General features: G+C 33.8%; 3 protein-coding genes across 3 annotated transcripts; 1 reads left to right on the forward strand and 2 right to left on the reverse strand.

Moving 5' to 3' along the window:
• Positions 1-3,871: 3,871 nt before the first annotated feature.
• Positions 3,872-4,814, reverse strand: LOC105227500 (uncharacterized). Its single transcript, XM_011206859.4, has 2 exons — positions 4,692-4,814; positions 3,872-4,627 (listed from the first exon to the last, which is right to left on the reverse strand). Exons 1-2 carry the CDS (start codon positions 4,698-4,700, stop codon positions 3,911-3,913), a joined length of 726 nt encoding a protein of 241 aa, XP_011205161.2. The 5' UTR covers positions 4,701-4,814; the 3' UTR covers positions 3,872-3,910.
• A 9,306-nt stretch (positions 4,815-14,120) lies between these two features.
• LOC105227499 (peptidoglycan-recognition protein SA) lies at positions 14,121-15,948 on the reverse strand. Its single transcript, XM_049455312.1, has 3 exons — positions 15,555-15,948; positions 14,541-14,659; positions 14,121-14,471 (listed from the first exon to the last, which is right to left on the reverse strand). Exons 1-3 carry the CDS (start codon positions 15,827-15,829, stop codon positions 14,287-14,289), a joined length of 579 nt encoding a protein of 192 aa, XP_049311269.1. The 5' UTR covers positions 15,830-15,948; the 3' UTR covers positions 14,121-14,286.
• A 3,737-nt stretch (positions 15,949-19,685) lies between these two features.
• Positions 19,686-22,836, forward strand: LOC125778407 (transcription factor mef2A-like). The gene is made up of 2 exons (XM_049455764.1): positions 19,686-21,201; positions 22,737-22,836. The coding sequence occupies exons 1-2, from the start codon at positions 19,784-19,786 to the stop codon at positions 22,834-22,836; spliced, it is 1,518 nt and encodes a 505-aa protein (XP_049311721.1). The 5' UTR covers positions 19,686-19,783.
• Positions 22,837-22,928: the final 92 nt, after the last annotated feature.

The raw sequence follows: 22,928 nt of genomic DNA on the forward strand, positions 1-22,928 counted from the left end.
CAAGTGACGGCGCAAAAACTCCGACTCGACGACTTGTTTTCATATACGTGTGCATACATACATATGTGCTTGCATGTGTATCTGTGTGTGTGAGTAGTAAAAACAACACTTGTCAGCTGAGCAAGCCTCGTATGCCGCCGTTGAATACGATCGGCTGTTGTGAGCATAATGCAATAACAGCATAAATGTCTGCTTGTGTTGGTTAAAAGCCGGAAAGAACACTGCCGATCGGGAGAAGCCACAAATGGCACATGTGAATATAAATAACTCTGCTGTTAACATAAGCCGGCTATGTTAGTTGACATAACGTAACAACACAATAACGTAAGACAAAATGTTAAGAAACTTTAATTTTTATAACACTCGTTCTGTGGATCAAAATCAAAATTATAACGGGTGATCTAATTCAAGGTAATTTTTTCAATAGCTTTTTTTTTACAGATCACGTGTGAGTCGTGTCAAGCTGTCACGTTATTTTTGTTCAGTATTGGTTGGCATTTCATCATAAAAAGACTTAAGCCTGAAAACCGTTTACAAATCCCATCATTCATTATTGGATAATATGAATGAAGAAAATATAGTAGCCGTAGCTGATAATGAACATAAAGACCGTGAAGAGTCGATTCGGCGCCGTTCGCAACAATCCTAGCTGACGTATGGAACGACTTGGCGCAGTTTACGCAGAGATTTTAAATTTAATTGGAATTAACTGAAGCCGCTAAACTCTCCCTAGCGACATCGCTTCGCTCTATGGGCTCTTGAAAAGTTCCCAAAAAGATTCGACGTTTTCGAGCCAAATTTTGTTCAGCAACGATGCCCATTTCTAGCTCAATAGGTATGTAAACAAGCAAAACTGCCGCATTTGGGACGAAGAGCCTACTGAAGATATTGAAGAGCTGCCACCTCATCCAGAAAAAAAAAAACAATTTTTTAGTGGGCCGGTGGTTACTCGAACCATATTTCTTCAAAAATGATACCAATAAGAATAACCGTCAATGGCAGCTGTTGTCGTGCCATGATAACCGACTATTTGCGCCGCGGCCAACATTTGAAATAGATAATCTTCAAAAAATAAATCCCAAGGAATGTTCTTTGGAATGATAATAAGCATTCCCCATTAAATTTGAAGTTTCTGTGTTTTTGCTGTAAAAAAGTAAGAAAGCTAGAAATGGATCGCCCTTTATATAGAAATCTTTTCCTCCATTGCGTTCCGCTTTCCTCAGGTAATGCCTAATATAATTATGTATAGAATGTTTTGTATAGCCATAAAATTTCCTGGAAGAATTGTTGTCCAAGCTGTCCAACCAAGTTGCACTACTGTAAGGTAGTTACAACAACCAATTATCATTAGAGCCATCTTCAATTGAAATTTTGGAGACCCCCACTTGTTAACTAATATTTTCTCAGTTCTTAACTTCAATCACTAATTTAATACTAAATGTGATTCGATATATGAGAATACCAAACTTTCGCTGAAATTAACTGGAATCATGGATCAGAGCCTAGGTAAATCAAGCTAAGCTCGAAGGAATCATATGCTTTGGAGGTAGGAACACTCTTTGCCAATAACAAAAATTCCTACCCTCAACACTAATCCGATTTCATGGGATACCACTACACACTTTTGAACATGGCGATATTAAAACGCACATAAAAAAACTTAATAGCAGGTTCAAGTTTTATGTTTGTCAAGAAGTTTTTAACACACAGAAGGAAGCGTGCAAGAGTCCTTTTAAAGTCTGTGTATCGATCTGTTATCGATCAAAACCAAGGTCTTATATGGAAAAATGTTTTATATGACACATTATCTTCAAGAAATTCAAGAAATTTAATACCGATTATTGTTCAAGGCAACTCTAAAATCTGTAAACATATTGCTCAGATCGGACCACTCTCACAAACAGCTGATATACAAACTGATCAGTCAAAATGAAGATTGTATTTGACAAGTTATTTTCATGACATTGGCGTTAAATATTGTCGAATCTTTCTATATAATATTATGCTATAAAACACATCAATTAATATATTACCTTAATATTTAAAATATTTCAAATATTGTATGTCGGAAAATAAGTGTACTTGCCCTCACGCCTACGGATATGCTTCTAATATTTTATTATTTAAATTTGTGGTTTGAGCTCATGACAAATAGTGCATTTCCGAATTCTATAAGATTATAATGAATTTGCAGAACAATAAATTAAGAAAAATTATCTATAAATTGCAACTCAATTTACCAACAATCATAAATATAACATATAGAGACAATGCCCTTGATTTCAAAGTAGAAAAAAAACTCTTCCTCCATCTATTTTTTTTTATTTTCTATTTTAACAATCACACTAACCCTTTTTTAACTTCATTGTCGCCATATTCAAAAGTTATTACTCGCCTAGGCTTATAAAATTATGCACGCTTGCGCATATCAACAATTCAAATCACTGTCATTACAGCTATTTGTAACAACAGTGCAAAGGCGTCAACAACAAATTCAAATCAAATTGGCACACGTTCACCTGGGTTAAAATTAAAATGCAAATTTTCTACCAAAACAAAAACAATAAATAATTTGAGAAAAGACAACAAGTTGTGTTTAGGAAAGAGCATAGAGACGACGCCTGCCACCAGCAAAATAAATAAGTCCAAAATGCAACTTCACCTAAGCAAGCGTAACAAATGCAGTTGACAGGCGACTTGGCCTAGACTTAGGGGCAACACTCAAAACTCAAAAGTGTGGCAGTCGAAGGCGAAGCGAATAAATTGTCGGCTGGTCGGCTGGTGCGCAAAAAACTGTATGTGATATATGGTATGTATAAGTTATAAGTGTATGCATGGTGTTGTTGTCAGTTAGGAAAACAAAGTTAGACAAAATTGTGATATAGTTTAAAAAAGTTTAGTTTTTGTATGAACAATGTATCTATTATGTACTGGGTGACACAATATAAGCCCTAGTGGATTTCCCGGTCATAGCTTCAGTTGGAAAATATGTACGCTACTATAAATTACATTACAAAAATTATTTAAAAAAATTCGAATAATTTTCATGTAAGGAAAATATTGTAAGAAAATTCGGTCTGAACTGATTTATGTAATGATTTTATCAATTGACTTTTAGATAAATTAAAGGCATATTTTATGTTTTTATAATATTACAGGTATAGTTTAAAATAAAATGTTTATATATTAATTAAAAATATGAATATTTACAACGAAATGCTTAATTTTTATAGTTTTTTTAATAGCAATATTAATTTTATATAATCGATAGACCCTGTAAATCATATCCACTCTTATTTACGTTTCCTATATTTAGTTTTTCAAAGCAAAATTATTACAAATTTATGTAAATCAAATATGTTGCATGCAATTTGCTACAAAACCCACAGGCACGGGCTTGTTATTGTTAGGCGTGGAGTCAATGTTTGCGACGCACTAATTGTTTTATATTTATTTGGAATTCACACATAAACTGCACCTTCGGTCAACCAGAATGATTTAGTAATGAAAATAAGAAGAAAAACGCATTAAATTTTCAATTATATAAATACTTCTATATAAGGCAGCTTACTATAACAATCGGCAAGCCCCTTGTAAAAAGCATAAGCAAAGAGAAAAACTCGGCCAGCCCCTTGTAAAAAGCATAAGCTAAGAGAAAAACTCCTTCGAGCTATTAAATCTTAGTCAACATGATTAGCGCTTACTTTATGCTAAATATGGGGTTAATATTTCATTGCTTGCCACTATCATTTACTTCAACATAAACTCGGATTTGATTTGAATTAACAAATATGAAAATTTTCGATTAATTAAATACACACTTATTTTTATTATCAACTATTATTATTATTTTTAACGCAATTAGTTCTACAAATTTCTTTTTTTAAACTTAACTTAACATAAAACTCGCTCAGCCGGAATTATTTGAGCTCCACGAAGTAGAACTGGCATGAGCAAAGGCCACACCACGTCCATTATTTTGACCATAGTTACCATTTTGCTGACTCCAAGCGGACGAAGCAGATTGCGCTGCTGCAGCTGCGCCCAAAGGTGAATAGGCATTGTACTGATCGCCTTCAATCCAAACAGGGCCAGCAGGAACTGGTGGTACAGCTCCAAATGTGTCCAAACCACCTCCATGAGCTACTGTCAATTGTTGTGCTCTACTTGCAGCTTGCGCGTTCTCCTCATGCTGCCATAATGTAGATGAGCTATGACTCGCGGCCGTAGAAACTGCAGCGGCATTCTCAATTTGTGCATAATGGTTGTTGGCGTAATTCAAAACTGGAGCTGGGCGTTTATCACTTCTAAAATTATGCGTTCTTACACCGTTAGCATTCATGAAATGATTCATGTGAGCAGGAGCATATTCTTGAGAATTGTAGACATTGCCAGCGCTTGAAGCAGCCGCAGACTCGCCGTGCAATTGTAGCGACGGATTATATGCCTCTGCGTAGACATTCGGCATTGGAGCCATGCCCATCGGCTGCACGGTGTGTATGCCGCCACAGGGTCCGCAATCCGTGTTGACACCGAACATACGGTTTTTTATTTTACTATACAGCTCTTTGCTCTTCAGCAAAGGACTGGCCCATGACATCACTAAGCTAACGGAAAATATAATGAGCTGTAAGGAAAAATATTTAATTTGAGTAAAACTTTTTTTTGCAAATGTTGAAAAAAAAACTTACCACACGCATTATGTTGTCAAGCTGTTGAAGAGTGACGAGTTGTTAACTACTACGCGAGTCAAAAATTGATTTGTGTTTAAGATCGTCGATGCCTGTTGCAAGGCTTTTATACCACAAATTTGAGGACAGGTAGAAGTTATTTGTTATAATGGAAGGGTCTACACAGGTTACAAAATAATAATTACAAGGATTGTCTCATCTATAGACATGCGGCTGAGAGAGTAGACTATACATTATCATTATGTTTATTATGCTCTTATACCAGCATAAATATATTTATGTAAGTATCTGTTCAAAAATTGAGTACCTGTGACCTTACGAATGAAAGCAAACGCCGAATTTGGAATGGAATATCCGTAAACAAAAGAAAATAAGTGAAAGGTATTGATTTACGTATTTATATTTATGTTAACGCGCACTTAGGTAAACCAAATTCATTTCGCGGCAACTTAAACATATCTGTATAGAATTTTCAGTTACCCAAAAAAACCTACAATACAACACTACACGACCTCTGCAACCGAATTTAGGGTTAATTTTTGTAAGACATGATATTAAAATTATAGAATATATTTTAACCATTTCTTTTAAAATTTTTCGAGAGTTATTTAGGAAAATGCTCGGGCGATCAGATAGTCAATTTTCAGAATTATTTATTTATTATTGATCAAGTGTTGAATTTTGGATACGTGTGAAATAAAACAAAAAAAAAACTGTTTTTGTTGTAATTTTTCGATATATATATTTAAAAATAACATACTAAAATTTTCAAGAGATGTAATAGTTTTTGAGTTACAGCCTACTAAAATTTTTCTCAAAAAATTAGTTTTAGAATTTTGTGAATTTATTTAGACCATAGGGAAACCTTTTTAGGTTTCATCCACAGAGAAGGCTGGAGTTACAGCCGCAGTCGAGGATCGGAGATCGTCGTTAGCCAGCAGCACTTGTTCGCAACATTCGAACATCTATACAGTGAGACCTGTATAATCCCAGTTAAGGAGCATAATGAAATCCGCTCAAAGCAGTTTGTGTTGGAATGTTTTCTTAGGAACAATTCCTGCAGTCACGTGCTTAAAGCGGAACCGCCTCCCAGAAGCATCAAAAGACCCTTTTTCAACTACTTCGACGACATAAGAAAATACGTTCACCACACTTTGCATGCAACTAACTTCAAAAATGCTATGACCGCAATTTACAGTGGAGCCAACATCGGCTCCCTCTCAGTGATTGGCGCACTTGAAGTCAAACCACCATCCATTACAGACAACGAGCTAGAGCTGCCACAAGAATCGAGAGCGCAGCGTTCAGGATAATGTACTACTTATCCAGAACCCCCACATATCAAATATATGACTCTAACCACCTCTTTGTATGCCAAGCTAACCCTACACATCTGACATCCCTCTCCCTATAATCCGATCCCATCGAAACAGCACGTTTCCTAGGCCTACCGTTGAATGACCTCGACGACAACTTATCTGAACCTTACCACCCGAGCAGGGACTAGATAACCGTAACAACAACAACAGGATCAGAGATCGTATGTAACTCGAAAAAAAATTGTTTCTTCGAAAATATTAATTTTACAACAATTATGACAATACTTCTTTCTTTTTTATTGCCAAAAAATCTTCGTTTTTTATCCAAATTACACATTTTTCATTCACACAGAATTATATGACTTTGTTAAAGGTTATTGATTAATTGTTATTGAGGATTTGGTGGGTTATCTGTAAGTCATGTGGGGTCTGGTGTAAATTCATTCATAAACTCTCTTTGCATTATTGACTGAAAAAATGTTCGAAAAGAAATAACACCATTTTATAAATTCCTTATCCTTCGCGTCATATATACATATATGTACATATGTGATATCGAATCGTCGAAAATGACATTTTCGAGTATTACGATTTTCGACTGAAACATTCTTCCAAAGATTTATTGAACTTTAAGCATTCATAACGGAAAATATAGCATAGGACAAAAGCAACACAACACAAACTGTATGTATGACAAACAATATATAAGTATATATGCATATAAATATTATACTTGTACATAGATATACTAAAAAGTCTCTTGCGTAATTCAATATATGCGACACATCTGAAATACAAGTAAAACAAAAACAAGCAAAATCACTGTCATGGTTAACGCTCTTTTAGTATGTACCAACTGACTTAAGAGGAGATAAAAAAAAATTTACACACGCAAACAAAATGCGTAAAAAACTATCGAGAGGGTGCTTCTCATACATACATATTTATATTAAATTATTTATACACGCATATAATGAGTAGTTATATAAATATGAATTTACTTGTAGCATAGCATTATACTGTACTACTTCAATGACGCTGTCGGTAATTATTTAATCGAATCGGAAGAGTTATTAGCCATAGCAATAATATGTGAAACGAATGTAAACTACAATACAAAATCGCGGGAGTGCTTCACATCTTATATTCGCATCGTTAGTACACCTATGTTGAGAATTCCACAAGATTAGTCAGTTGTGGCATCCACAACTAATATATCGAATTACAAGCTCAAAGCAAAACTGAATAAAACCGCTTGCAAAGAGGTTTGGAAAAATTCTTATACATATGTAAATACTTGCATACATAGGTAAATACATATTTGTATATTTAATGAAGAAAGTTAGGAATTCTCATTACTGCACATAGTTTAATACCCGTTTTAAAACCCCTAGTATAGTATATATATTTAGAAAAACATCAAAAAAAAATTAAAAAAATTTACCGTTCAAATTCGACCCGGACTGACTTTTTATGGTAATTTCAAGTTTGATATCCATATGTCAATTTCGCGAAAAGATTGTCTGACGAGTTTTACCTTGGAAAAAAATTAACAACTAGCTTGCTTGGAGTCTTATTCACGACCATGTAAGTGTTTAAGGGGTTAAGTGGCTCTGAAAATTTCAAAAAATCGATTTTTGTATTTTTTATCTTATTAAATTCTACAACACCTAAGAAGTGTTTTGGGAAGTCTACAACGACTACAAATATTTGAATGACATAAAGGATTCAGTGAAGGTGGAGAAATCATGGAAAACTTTCTTGATGCGAGTCGTCCATCCACCTCTGAAATAATACTAGAAAATCGTAGTGTTGAGCTGAGACAAATATTTCGACATACTTATCTTATGGATCGACTCAACACATTTTGGTTAGTGTATTTTGCAAAAACGACGTCGAGTAAAGTTTACCAAAGAGAGGATTGACAAACTAAGCTAAGGGCCATACTTTCTTCAAACTAATTATTACTGCTGATGAGGCGTGGGTTTATGAATATGCTGTCGCAACTATCCAACAATCTAGCGAAATGGCGAACCGAAAATCTATCAAGAATTGTGCGACAATTTGGTCAAAAAGCACAAGAGAAAAAATGTCCACTGTTATAATTTTAAGGATAATATGGCTACAATGGCATTAGAGCAATGTAAGAAAGCTATGCTGAAAGATTTACTATCACCCTCTTAGTTCAAGTTTTTGAAGAATTTCTTTAGGAAGAGAAAAATAGGACAAATTACCACGCACTAAGGCAATAATAGCGTTTATACATATCGATGGTGATTTACCATTTAAGTGTAGTGCAGATTTTCCTCGAAGTGCATATTGTTTTACATATAGTCAAGTATGACGGAATAGGTGATATAGAGTGTAGAATAAAACTCTCCTACTTAACAAAAAGTCATATATTACATACATTTTTCATATCTACATACAATGAGCGTTCGTGATTTACTAATACGTACACCAACGATCTCTACCATAAAACCGCAATATGCATGCCTTACTGACATTCTAGGTACTTAGATATATATTTTATAGTTAAATATCTAAACTGGAACTGTCAGCGGCACGAGGCAAATCAAAACCAACAACTTAAACCCACAAACAGTTATGTTCATATCAAGTCACACATAATAAAATATACACCGAGAATTAAGCCACATGCAACATAATAACAGTAACTACATACATGTGTATGTATGTATATAGTATAAGGTTTTGCTACAAACTGACAAATGTTGTTTTATGTGTTAGTAGAATATATGTAATATCAACGCCGCAAATTACATATCGATTTTACAAATATTCCCATATTAAAACAGAATTTGTAGTTTTAAACTAATTATTTTCCAAACAGTATTTGTAACTGTAATAAAAGTTGAGCAACTCACACATACATATGTACATAAGCCAACTTTAGTACCCATTGTCCAGTATAAACATACCAGTATATAAAAAATTTGCCGCAGAGTCCACAAAATCAGCAAGATTGCTCCAGTTAATTGATTTTAACAGGTGGCAGGTTTCATGCCATTGCAAAAATCCGCTTACTAGTTGCAACCATTTGTGGCCGGTAAGCAATGTGCCTTTCACCGTGTGCTGCTGTTGCAACAAAACCATTGGACTTTGAAGTACATAGAGCAGCATTTAGTGAAACATAAATTTATACATAGATTAATACAAATCTATGTAATACATATTTATGTATGTACATATATGTACATACATGTGTAAGTAGTAAGCATCCATGGTACCAGTTTTCTCGCCCACATAATGCAATGCAATCAGCAAATTCACTGGAGACGTGAGTGACCAAGCTGGCTTTTGCAACATCTGGGCAATAAACTACTGTTGCTGATACCGATACAGTTTTTATGATCTGATTAGATAGATTCGCAGCATAAAGTTGGATAATTTAGTTTGGTTTTCATGTACCGAAAACGCTTCTAAAAGTATTTATGCTCAGGCGGCAAATACTCAAAGAATATTTTTTTATGATTAATAAATTCAATAATTAAATGTATGAAAATTATGCTATAATTTAATAACTTTTTTACTTTTATATATTTATATTTAGAGGCTAAGAATCTAGTTTAGAAATAATATTGGCGAATTATATGCTTTCAGGTGTTTGATTTGCTCTACAATTGCATAAAATAATCTAGTTGCTAGCTTGGAGCTTCTGCTCTCACTATTATTCCATAATCTCTTCTCTGAATACTATTTTTCTTTCCTTCCCACTATGAAAGTAGTAAAGTCAGCCACCACTACTGGAAAGGCTTGCGTCATGACTACAATCGAAACGGTTGAAGTGGAACAAGGAAAAAATATAGCTGCTTCATGAAAAACCCCTAAATTTGTGTTTTGGAATTTTAAGATTTTTGCATTTAGTTTATTTTAACAACTTTAAATAGAAAAAAATATTGCAATTATTAAAAAAACCTCTTTATCAAAAGGCGTTATTTCCTTTGCTAGTCGAAAAATCTTAGAATTAAAAAAAAAACATTTACAGCATTTTAAGTAATTTAGTAAGCGGCGATTCATTTTAGATTTTCTTTTTGCCGTAGCCGATTTCTAGGATCGATACCAGGTGTCAGGCGTTGAAAGAGATTTGTCCGCTTAGAAATATCTCTATTCCGAAACCCGCAAAAAATCATATTATATAGCAATTATATTAAAAAATTAAAGAAGAAAAGAAGGAAAATTGCTTTTATTTATTTTTATTTTTAATCTGGTTTTTGGGACTAATTTGTTTTAATACTGTATTTGAGCCTTATATTTTTATTTTTCAATCCTGTGTTTTGGAAAAAATTTATGCAAATACCAATTAAATTATTTGCAACATTGACTAAAATTTATCAACAGCTAACAACCCTTCTCAAAAATATTGTTAATAGAAATATGTTGTTTAAAAATTTAATCGAAAGAAATGAGGTAAAAGTAGTCAACCCTTTTTAAAAACATGTCTTAACAAAGTTCTCCTTTAGTCAATTTAATTTAAACCGAATATTAACTATTTGCAAGTGAATGCTACCCTTTAAATATGTATGTATGTATGTATGTTTGTATACATCAAGACTTACCTGCATATGTTTATTAATTTATGTATATTTTCAGTAACGAGGCATTACACGAACGATCGATTGCATACACGACCCGAACCACACCGAGATACCGAATTATCAAAATAAAATATTGAATAATATGCCAAACATTTGTTGCTTGCGTAAATGAACACACATTAATATATTTCACACATTATTTTTACTCTTAACATATTTATTTTATAACTTCTTATGTTTTACTAATTTAACACAATTTTCGAACTCCCGACATTCAATTGCATCAGTACGATTCGACAATAGAGATCTAACTTTAATTTATTCCCTCTCTCTCAAATTCGCAAGCCATTCTCTCATTCACACATACTAGCAAATCTCAACTGTAGCGTTATAATTATTTACTTTTCCGCTTCCTTCTGCATTTTCTTCACGTACTTAGCAATATATTTGAATTTAAAATTGCTTAAAGCACCATCTGTCGAGGAAAGAAGTAAACTGAGTGGTACAGGGTACTAACGGATGTATGACATAAAATAATATCCAGAACAGTTCAAGTCGATAAGCAATATACTTGTTCACATATTTTTTATAACTAGTATACTTTTTAATACATTGTTTTTAAGTCCGATGCCACACAAATTTTTACAAAAGTAAACATTATGTAATATAATATACAATTAGTGTGAAATCGCATATTTTTATATTTGCAACACCAATATTTGGTATACAATTACGTTAGATGGCGCTCCTCATTTGCATTCAAAGTGAAATACGAAAAGTAAACCGTAAAGCTGCAGAAAAGTGTGTGTGTGTGCAACAATACTACAAATACATTTCCGATTCCTTATTCCTTCGTAAAATAAAAAATCAACGATGGGAGTGAATAGGTAAAGAGAAGAAATTAAAGAGAGGAAAAAATGGACATTCAGTTAAATCTCCTCCGCCATAGATCGAAATTATCACCAAAAAAATTATACCTAAAAACTAATACATACATATGTATATTTTTACCCAATATTTAAATTTTAATATGATTTCATTAAAAACAGATAGAAAAGGTCTAATTGTTATATTTTAAGCCAAATAAGCACACGAGTAATAAATTATTACATAATAAAAAAAATGTTCACTCAAAAATAAACATAATTTTAATTACATATGTACATTATATTCTTTCAAATGTAGTAAATACATATATGTACATAAATATATGGAAGTACGGTTCAAAGATGTGTATTTTGGTTATGTACATATTCATGCATTTTCTATAGGGATATGTCGCATAAAAACTGTATTTGCACATAAAAACACTCACCTGTACATACATTTACTCACATGTGTATATGCATGTATGTAGTAAATACAGCTACAATTTACATTTATAGTGCTCACTTTACGAAATATTACACATACGAACGATATCATACACGACGCGAACCGCACACGATGCACCGAATTTGCAAGATGAAACGTGAACTAATTTGCCAATCAATTCATAAAATATACCAACTATTCATCAAACGCGACATTTTATGGTAGATATAACAATTTCGAAACGCTGATGCAAAGGAATATTATGATATAATTCGCGATAAAAGCGCACAAATTAACACAGAGCCGTACGGCACACGCACAAATTTCACTTTTATTCACCTGCTGTCATATTTTCTTTTTGCATTTTGCTATACACATATATTGCAATGGGCACATTTTTATATATTTCTCACTTTATTTTCACTATAACACACATTTTTTTATTACTTTCAATTTTATTTTATGAATTTAACACCATTTTTGCACTCCCGACATACAATTACATCAGCACGATTCGCGAATAAAGATCCAACTGTCATCTATTATTTCTCTACAATTCGCAAGTCACTCTCTCAGTCACATTTACACTAACAAATCTCAACAGAAGTACGATGTAGTACAGGATGATATTACACATACGAACGATAGCATACACGACGCGAAACGCTCACGATGCACCGAATTTAAAAGATGAAACATGGACTAATTTGCCAACCTTTTCATAAAATATACAAACTATTCAATTAATGCTATATTTTATAATAGATATAATAATTTCGAAATGCTGATGCAAAGAAATATAATATAATTCGCGATAGAAACGCACAAATAAACACCGGGCCGTACAGCACACGCACAAATTTCACTTTTATTCACCTGCTGCCACATTTTCTTTTTGCATTTTGCAAAATATACACATATATTGCAATGGGCACATTTTTAGATATTTCACACTATTTTGAATATAAAAGCACATTTATTTTATTACTTTCAATTATATTTTATTAATTTAACACATTTTTTGCACTACCGACATACAATTGCATCAGCACGATTCGCGAATAAAAATCCAACTGTCATCTATTATCTCTCTACAATTCCACAAGTCAATCTTTCATTCACATTTACACTAACAAATCCCAACTGTCGTTTGGCATTTACTTTTCCGTTTCCTTATGCCTTTTCATTCCAGAAGTACGTTATGTAGTACAGGATGATTCATACATTTTTTAATTTGTATTGTACCAATGGGTGCACAGAATAACTTAAAATAAAAATTGTACAATATTTATTAAAATGACTAATTATTGTTATGAAATAAACAAGTTTTTAAACAAGTTCATTTTACAAGTTGTATTACCTAGTTAAATTTTGAAATTTGAAATATTACTACAAATAATCCCAAATATTGAGTGCTAATTACGCTAGATGGCGCAAATCGTTTAGCTTCTTGTCAAAAATAATCGTATAACCACGGAAGAAAATGTATGGGATGCGGAAGTGTATTAGTAATTTCCTCAATGTATGCGTGAAGAGAGTAAGTAAAGGAGAGTATAAGAGGAACAGCAAATTCAAATTCAGTCGAATCTGTGCCGGTGAGATGAGTAATTGTATTGTAACTAAAAGTAAAGTGTAGTGCATGGTAAATATTTGATAATTTGTATAAAATAAAGTTAAACTCACAAAATAATGTATTTTAATTTTAAAGAAACTTATTATATTGAATGCAAAGAAGTATATGTGGCTAAAAGCAAAACATTGATATGCAGAAAGCAATTGAAAAAGTGTAAATCGTCTCAAACGGCACGTTCGTTGTAGCTGCCACAAAATGGTTGCTTATTCGGTAGTCGGGATATTTGCTCGTACATTTGCTGACGATAAGAGTTCGGTAAACGTGGGTGTTTAATTGTGTGAATACAGTGATTTCAGTATAACTGGCAAATATGCATGTACATCAAACTGGTAACTTCGTATACATCTCTTGGTGGGTAGTTTGGAATTATTAATTTCTGATTTAATGCATGTATATATGTAAGTAGCTTTAAGTACTAAGTTGAAAATTCACAGATTTTTGTTCTTAAAAAATATGGGTTTTCTGATCCCCCTTTGCTGAACTTGAAGTTCAAAATTAGCTAATCTGATCATTAAATAATTTAATTTATTAAACTAAAATCGTGATAAATAATCAAAGAAAAAGTTTTATATTTTTAAAACAAAAAGACGCCGGTTTGTAATATTTTTATTCTGTTCAAGTGTATTTAGGAGAAAAGAAGTAATGAGTCTTCTGTAATAAATCACATAAAAGAGTATTTTTATATTTTTAATATCATATAATATGTATGTATACCGATTTAAAATATTTTGAATTACTAAAATATGTATGAATTTCGAATTTTTATACAATTACGGTACTAAGGACCAGTGATCCCAATCTTGTATTTCATTATATAAAATCAAGCCTGGACTCTGAGTGCTGGAAACTTGCGAACCAGCTAAGAGTATATAATTCCGATCCAATTCACCTTCCTTCACACCACAAGCCAGAAGCTTCTTCGCTGCAGTTAAGGCAGAGCGCGATGGCAGTTTCTCTGTGGTACGGTAGACAATTTATAAAAAATATTTAAATAATTTTAAACGTGATAATCACTAACACTTACCTGAATAATTTCCAATGAAAGCAATTCCGGTGCCGTTCATATTATAGCCATAGGTATGTGCGCCACGCACGCCCCAACCAGTACCCTCATAAACAATGCCATCATTGCCGATGAGAAAGCTGCAAGCCAAAATATTTATTTATTAGAAAGACAAATATTAACATGTTATATTCAATTCGCAAAGGAGTTTATAACAGTCGGAGGCCCTATGAAATAATACTGTGATCTGTGATTTGAAAGGTGAATTTTTAATTTATACTTGATGTATGCGCCTTTTTGTGAGGCTCTTCGATTTTTACTATGTCTGAATTCATTGAACAAAGAAGTGCGATAATGCACAATCTCATACTGCATTGATTATTCGTGATCATTTCGAAACATTTTCAACTAATACCGTGCCGCAAGCACCGCATTCGCCTGATTTACCTTCTGTGGCTTCTGGCTATTCACAAATTCACATGACCTCTCTGAGCACACCGTTTTGACTCAACTGAGGATATATGGAAATAAAAGCTCAATCGAAGAAGGCTCAGATGGCCATTACGGCGGAGAATTTTTCCAAGTGCTATGATGACTGAAAAATTCGCTGGCATAAGTGTATTGCAGCGGGAGCGGATTACTTTTAAGGAGATGAAATGAACAAAGTTCACCTTTCACAGTAGTATATATAAAATGCTCGAAATGACCAGTCGATTCAGTCATGTTCGTCTGTCTCTCTATATATGTATACTCCAACTAGGCTCTCAATTGTTGAGATATCGATGAAATTTGCATACGTCCTTTTCTACCTATCAGCTGCTTATTTGACAGAACCAGAAATATTGAACCACTATGGCATATAGTTGACTTACAAACTTACTAAATCAAGTTCGGTTTTCCCTGTTTTAAGTTTTTTTGTATTGCTTACACACCGCCTCTTTTTGCCAATTATACGTAGTAAGCAAAGCTACTAAATTTGGGGGCGTATCTACAGAAACCAAAATAGCCAATACATGGTTTTAAACAAATACTCACTTAAACCCGATGTCATTATAATCCAAATCATTCATATGATAGGTTTGGGTATTCTGCAGAATCGATGCACATCTCAAAAAGTCACTACACTCACCGGAGACGGTATGATGAATGATAACATAACGTATTGGACGCACTTGATAAGTGAGCGCTTTAGCCGGTTTGCCGCCCCACTGACGTTTCAGTTTAATACGCGGACATTCGGTTTTACCCGCGAAAGTGTGAATAACACAAAATATCAAGCTAAACACTAAAAGCAAAATGCTGTTTCGCATTTCGATGCTTTTTTGTTATTTCTTTTTTTTGTATAGTAGTTATTTTTTATTTCGGCACGTCGTTAATTCTTTTAACTGGTCCGTAGGCTTAAATGTCTCCCGCGCAACTGATCGCGTTTTTGTTACTTGGGGCACTGTTTTATTAGCAGCAGCTCGAATATGAGCGGCTCACTTTTAAGCGACAGTTCTTGATTCTATTCTCGTTCAGCACTCTCTTCGCTACGAGAGAAATTTGCAAAGCTCGTTATAAACAGCGTGTATATTATATATATGTACACATATGTATGTAAGTCGGTTGAATGCAGCAATTGTATGCTTTGTGAAACGTCACTCTTCGAAACCAGTTCCGGTGTGTGAGTAATGCCAGGTATTCTGCCAATGATTCTCAGAAGATTCAAACAAATTAGCAGTGTAAATATCAATTAGAGATAACTGTAATGACGTTCAAAGCGGACATTGTTGAGATATAAATTAATTTTTTGCTTTTGTGTTGAATAATTAATTATAAAATTAATTAAACGTAGAGAGGTACTTCCCCTCTCTCATTTTTTTATCATTAATATATATGATAAGAATGTGTGAAAATTTTCGAGGAACCGATTTATCGTTGAATTTTAAAGAAACAAGTTCGATTTTCTGCCGGTAAAATCGTGTATATAGGAAATGTTTTACGGATCACTCTGAACAATTCTGCCTAAAATACAACGAGCTTCAAAGTTGCGAGCCAGCGATATTTAAGACGAAATTTAATAAATCTGAATAATCGGTTGTATGGCAGATATGTGTTATGATCGAATTCCGATCTGTCCGATGCCGACAAATTGTCGATAGTATATCAAAATGTATTAAATTTCATTCGGATATTTCAAAAACTTTAGACGAAATTTTAGGTTCCTTAAAAATCGCTAACTCAAGACCCATAGTCTCATACGTAAAGTTGTTCAGAAAGGTCCGTAGAACATTTCCCGCTTCCGCAATTTTCCGCTTTCTTGGTCTAAAAGTTTACTTTTAGTATCAAATATACTCTCATATTTAAAAAAAAAAGAGTTCCCAAGCCATAAAGATGGGATAAAGAGGCAGTGAAGTCTAAGTTAGGAATATGGTTTGTTTTTTTTACTGCTCCGCCATCATAATAAATATGAAAAATTTAATAAAGGTTCGAGAATTTAGTTACGCATTAACAAGGAGTTGTTAGACAAAAATATGAGATTATTGTCTAATAAAAACCGAGCAAGAACAATAGAAAGCTTCTATAATTTTTGTAATCAGTCTCACCAAATTTTGCGGTACATTTTGCTCATAGTTTAAATACTAGACGTCATGTCCACATTTTATTTTTTATACCCTTAACCTAACATATTTATTTTACCACCCTGAAGGAAACGTCAGAGACCCTACGAAGTATTATATACATATGACGAGCTGAGTCCCTCAGTTTTTGCAATATCGATATTTGAAATTTTTCATGCCTCGATCAAATCAAGTTCTTATAATAAAACAATATATATGTATATGAGTATATCTAATATTTTTATTTACAAAAATTGACATTCCTTCATGTCGGAGGTCTTTGTGATACTTAATAAAGTAGAGTTGGAGAAAACCAAATACAGTAAAAGCAATGTTCTTGCTATCCAAATTATTTTCTCTTAGAGTAAATTGAAGAAGTCGCACAATAGGTAGTCAATCCTTCTCGATCCTGACGAAGCTTTTCAATTTGCTCAACATCTGTTTACACAGCCGTATCAGTTTTCGGGGTACCACATTCCGACATAGCGGCATAAAGACAGCTCCTTTTCGTGCTGTCAAAAGCAGATTTGAAATCAACGAAAAGCCAACTTGAAAATCTATGGAGCCGATGGAATAAAATTAGTCAGTCTACAACTCTTTGGTTCACTGAGTAAAATTAGTTAGAAGAATCATTAGACCGACACATATGTACTCATAACACAGCGTGATGATGCTTTGGCGGATCGTTTTCAATGATCTAAACCCACTTGTAGTATTGATCACAGTACTATATATTATATTCAAAGCAATGAAATATGTATATACATAAAAATAACAACAAATATGTATATATTTGAGCCGCCACTTTTAGTTATATTTATTTATGGTCAAATCCCACTTTGCTGTGGCACCTGTTCACCATTTGGCGCTGTCATGTGCGCACACCTTATGGTCACCTCGTGCATCATCCCTATATTTTTTTTGCTTAGTTCTGGAGAGAATGCAAAGGACACGCACTCAAAATTTAGCTCATCGAGTTTTCAACGCCTTCGCACTAACCGGCGCACACGCGCACTAACGTTTTCCACGTCTATTAAACGCTTCATTGAGCGCCGTCAAATACAAGCTTATTTATATACATACAAACATAGTCACATATACATATGTCTACTTATGTACGTACATATGAAAGTAAAATGTGAAAATATGTGAATTGGCTGACAGGCGGTCGGGTTAACACCCTGCCTCTAAAAAATGCTGGGCAAGAGGACAAGTACTCTAAGTATGTAGTTGCAAACGTACTCTTAATTACATAAATATGTATGCATATGAAATTGTTGGTATGTATAGTATGTCTCATATATGTATATCAGTATATTTATATATTCGAACATTGCTCACCAATTGATTCTGACCAAAGAGCGACCAACCAGAACGCATGCGGTGCAACTCGTGCTACCAACATAAAGACCTATGTATATATGTATGTACATATATAAATGTATATGTACACATACACATGTTTGAATGGTAGGTGAAAACTTAGAGCCTAAAATCGAAAATTGTGAGCAGGAAAATTGCCATCGTCTTCTCGGCCAATTTGTACTTTGCATGACTGCGCAAGGGTAATGAGTACTTCGATTCCTTTCCGGCTTTGCGAGTCAAGTATTCGAATTTGCACAGCTGACAAACGGTTGCTCAGTCGGAGTTGAACTAGCGCATCGTAATGTACGTCTAAGTGGAGGACAAAACAATTCGGGCGTTTAGTAGAAGCTAAAAAATATTTAAAAAAATTAAAAAGAAAAAAAAAATCAATAAAAATTAATTACACTTAAGTAAAATTAAAAAATAATAATAAAAATTAAAAAATTAATTAAAATCATTAAAATTAAATTAATAAAAATAAGAAGAAAAGAAAAATGGTGGCAAGTTTTAAAGATAATATAAAATTACTAAATATTATTAAACAATTTTTAAAAGAATTAAATTAAAAAATGTAATAACTAATCAGTAAAAATATTTAAAAAAAAAATTAAAAAAAAGATACAAATAAAAACAAAAAAGAAAACAAGCAAAGTAGTGGCAAGTTCTATATACATATATTACAAAAAAAAAATCAAACAACTTTTAAAAACAGTTTGAGGTTAAAAAATTTAAACAAGTAATTTCATTTAATTAAATAATTCAATAAATATAATAAATGATAAGTTTAAAGAAAATATAATAATAAAAAATTAACCCAAAATAGCCGAAAGTTTTACACAAAATATAAAAATAATTTAAATAAATAATATTACACAATTTTAAAACTAGTTTTGGGTTATAAGTTTAAAAACAAAAATAAAATTTTACAAAAAAAAATTTGCGTTCGCAACAAGTAGTGTAAAAAACATAAATCTACTTAAATAAAATTTCTATAAAAATAAAATAAAATAAAATTTTAACATAAATATGAAAATTTTAAATAAACAACAGTAAATTATTTACATTACAAAGACAACACTAAATAATAAACTTAAAAATGTCTATATTAACATAAAAAAAACAAAACAATTTTTCTAATTAATTAAAAATATATTTTTCCAAATAAAAAAAAGACCAGTGAAAAATAAATTATAGTACTAAACTGTCTTAACTAATTTACAGTGCTTTGCTGAAATTATTATACTAAAAAAAAATAAAAAAATCAATCTTCAATAGTGTGTGTGTTAAATTCGCTTCATTATGATCGTTAATATGCCCGTAACTCCCAGCGGTCACTCGCCAAATCCTTTGCCGGCAACTGCCGCGACCACAAACTGCCACGACGGCAGCTCACCGACGCATTGTGAATATAATTTTCTAAAAAGAAAATTTGACGGTGAGTGTGACTTAAGTGACTGCAGCGCCAACGTCACTGTGTCGGAAAGCAGCAACGCTGATTATCAAAACTCCACGGCCTGCACAACGCCGGCCTGGAAGAAGCGTCACCTGCAAGAAACCACCAGTGATACAACCGATGCAAATTCCTGTTACAATAACAATGCCACCAACAACTACAATATCTACAGTCAGCATACACACAACGAGACACAAATGCTGATAGATGCCATACAAACCGATGAAAATGTACAGAATGAAATATGTGTCAGCACAAGTGCCAGCAATGCCACCAACAACAACTGTACTACAATTAACAACAACAATAACAATGATAAAGCTAACAATAATAATAATAATAATAGTAACAACAACAGCAATATGACATTTAATCTGATAAGCGGCAGCAGTTCCTTCATCAACGATCTCTTCGCCTACGATGCCAATCTGATTGTGCCAGTTACCGCTAGTCTGGTGAGCCAGCCCACCAATGGCAGTGCTGATTCTACATTGCCGACCTTTGTAACACCATCCAATGTCTGTGTAAATACCAACTATGATGATGGCAGCAATTGGCAAGCCACCGATCTGCTAGAGCTCGATCATCGTTATAATTCTGGTTTGCAAACCGAAATCGCACACCTACATCCGACAGTCGCTTTGAAGGCGGCCGAGGAGAGCACACTCAGTGTTGTACAGCAAAGTCAAAAGCACCCACATCCATTACAGCAACAACAGCAAATGGAGGCATCCAATCAATCACAGTTTCTAATTCCTGAGAAACAAGTGTCAAGTCCAAATGGCAATACGGCTCTTAGCAGATATCGTACGTTACCAGCAGGCGGTCAATTCTTCCAAACGCAACCTACTCAACAATCTATGCTTGCACAATCAAATACACTGACAGATACAGATGCTGACTTTGAGGACCGCAATCTCTCGTGGTTACTAAATTTTAAATTCGACGAATTTCCTCATCTTTCCCCAGATTTGGGCGGCAATAGCAATAATAATTCGCGCACGAACACTTTAAATAACGGTTTGCACCACCGGAATACCTGTTCGCCTACATCCTCGCACAAATCGAGCTCCTGCTCTCCACAATCCTCAACTCCTCACTCTGGTGTTCAACAAAATGTTAACGATTACATGCGTTCACCGAAGGGCACTACGAAGGCGGGAAAAAAGTTTGAGGAGCTTGTTATGGAAGTCACCGCCGAGGTGGATGGCAATGATATGATGGTCGCTGAGAATGTTGTAGTCGAGAACTCGCCACAGAGAACGTAAGTTGGTGCAGTATAAAATAGTTGTTTTTTTAGTGTTCATATTTCAAACCCCTCGATTGTATAGTGAATTACGTCGAACTATGAAACCTCCCCAGATACAAACTCCGGCTACTTGTCGCTTTCTAGATTGGACATTGCAAGTTCAAATTGCTGATTCTGCGATATGGAGCCTGAAACTCCAGAAAACCTGCTCTGTAGACGCTGGATAAAGGCCCTTGGATCATATTTCCAAATAAGGATCACATCGCCTCAATAGCACCTAACAGTATATTGAAATTTATCAATATTCTGGAGCTAAATGAATCGTTGTGATTTAGGGGAGGGCACAATATACCTTATGTCGCGGTGTAATCCTCAATTATTTATCTATCTATATATATACTTATAGTAAACTGGCGTTTTGCTCAGGATGACACCGAAATGTGATTTTTACAAACACTGATGTTTCATAATCTCGGCTATAGTTATCGAGACATAATTTTAGACTATTCAGTGTTAATTCCTAGAGAAGTTGGAGTTTCGTTATCTTTTTATGCCTTAAGCAGGGTATATAAAGTTTTCCACGAAGTTAGTAACTCTCGGAAGGAAACGTCAGAGATCCCATAAAGAATATATTTATATATAAATGATTAGCGTGACGATCTGAGCCATGATCCCTTGTCCGTCTGTAAATACTAGAACTCTTCCCGGAGCTTATTTCCACAAGAAGCTGCTAATTTGTCGGAATCCCCGATATCGGACTACTATGCCATATAGCTTCCACACAAATTGATCAAAATCAAGTCCTTGGCTCGAAAACTTTCTTATTTAACAAGATATCTTCACAACATTTGTTTTGGATTATTGTCGAAGGCAACATTACAATCTTCGAACAAAACGTTGGGAGCGGACCACTATACTATATAGCTGTCATATGAATTGACCTATCAAATCAAGAGAAAACTTAGGATCAAAGTGTAATTTTTGATTATATTATTGTATATGAAGGATATCCTCTTTCCAAGAGATCCCAACTTCTTGTTAGAAACTTTAACTACTCATTTGCCAATAGGCAACCACAAGGTAAGGTTCAAGAAGGTTTCAAAATTAGACAATCGTTGTTTATGGCCCCATCTTTTTGAGATCTAGGCTGAAATACCTTAGACCTCACACATACTGAAACTAGAAAAAAAAGTCGCAAATTTTCCATGAGTTCAAATCACTTTATCATCACATCAGAACCAGCAGAACTTGTCTTTGGTGGTTCAATATTTCTTTACCAAATATAAACTATTTTCACTCTTAAATATATTAATATATTTTTAGAAACATATTTTAAGAAAATGAAGCACACAACTATATCCTCCATAACTTCTTTCTCTTCTCTTTTCATGTACCCCCACTTTTTATATCTCAAATTTCTTCATACCACATACAATTCAACCACCAACAATGCTACGTGATATTGTACAACTCCCACTCCCAACGCCGCATAAATGGAACGCCCCAACCCACCCCCACTGCGCTATTGCGATATGCCAACACAAAACCAGGCCAAAGAAACCACCATTCACGTATACGGAGCTCATTGAATACGCCCTCGAGGATAAGGGTGAACTAACGGTTTCTGGAATATATCAATGGATATCGTAAGTGCAATTTCCACATAGATAAATATTCAGCAAATAAATCTTTTTATGTAATACACACACACATACACAAACCAAATGCTCGTGTAGTCGCCG

This window comes from Bactrocera dorsalis, chromosome 4, assembly GCF_023373825.1.
Source record: "Bactrocera dorsalis isolate Fly_Bdor chromosome 4, ASM2337382v1, whole genome shotgun sequence".
In the NCBI taxonomy this organism is placed as follows: Eukaryota; Metazoa; Arthropoda; class Insecta; order Diptera; family Tephritidae; genus Bactrocera; species Bactrocera dorsalis.

Bases quoted from the DNA above. Each gene is read 5' to 3' on its own strand.
- LOC105227499 (XM_049455312.1), bottom strand. From the start codon at position 15,829: ATGCGAAACAGCATTTTGCTTTTAGTGTTTAGCTTGATATTTTGTGTT. The intron at 14,660-15,554 runs GTGAGTATTTGT...TTTGGCTTGCAG, and splicing joins TATAATGACATCGGGTTTAA to CTTTCTCATCGGCAATGATG. The intron at 14,472-14,540 runs GTAAGTGTTAGT...ACCGTACCACAG, and splicing joins TTTCATTGGAAATTATTCAG to AGAAACTGCCATCGCGCTCT.
- LOC125778407 (XM_049455764.1), top strand. From the start codon at position 19,784: ATGATCGTTAATATGCCCGTAACTCCCAGCGGTCACTCGCCAAATCCT. The intron at 21,202-22,736 runs GTAAGTTGGTGC...ACACAAAACCAG, and splicing joins GAGAACTCGCCACAGAGAAC to GCCAAAGAAACCACCATTCA.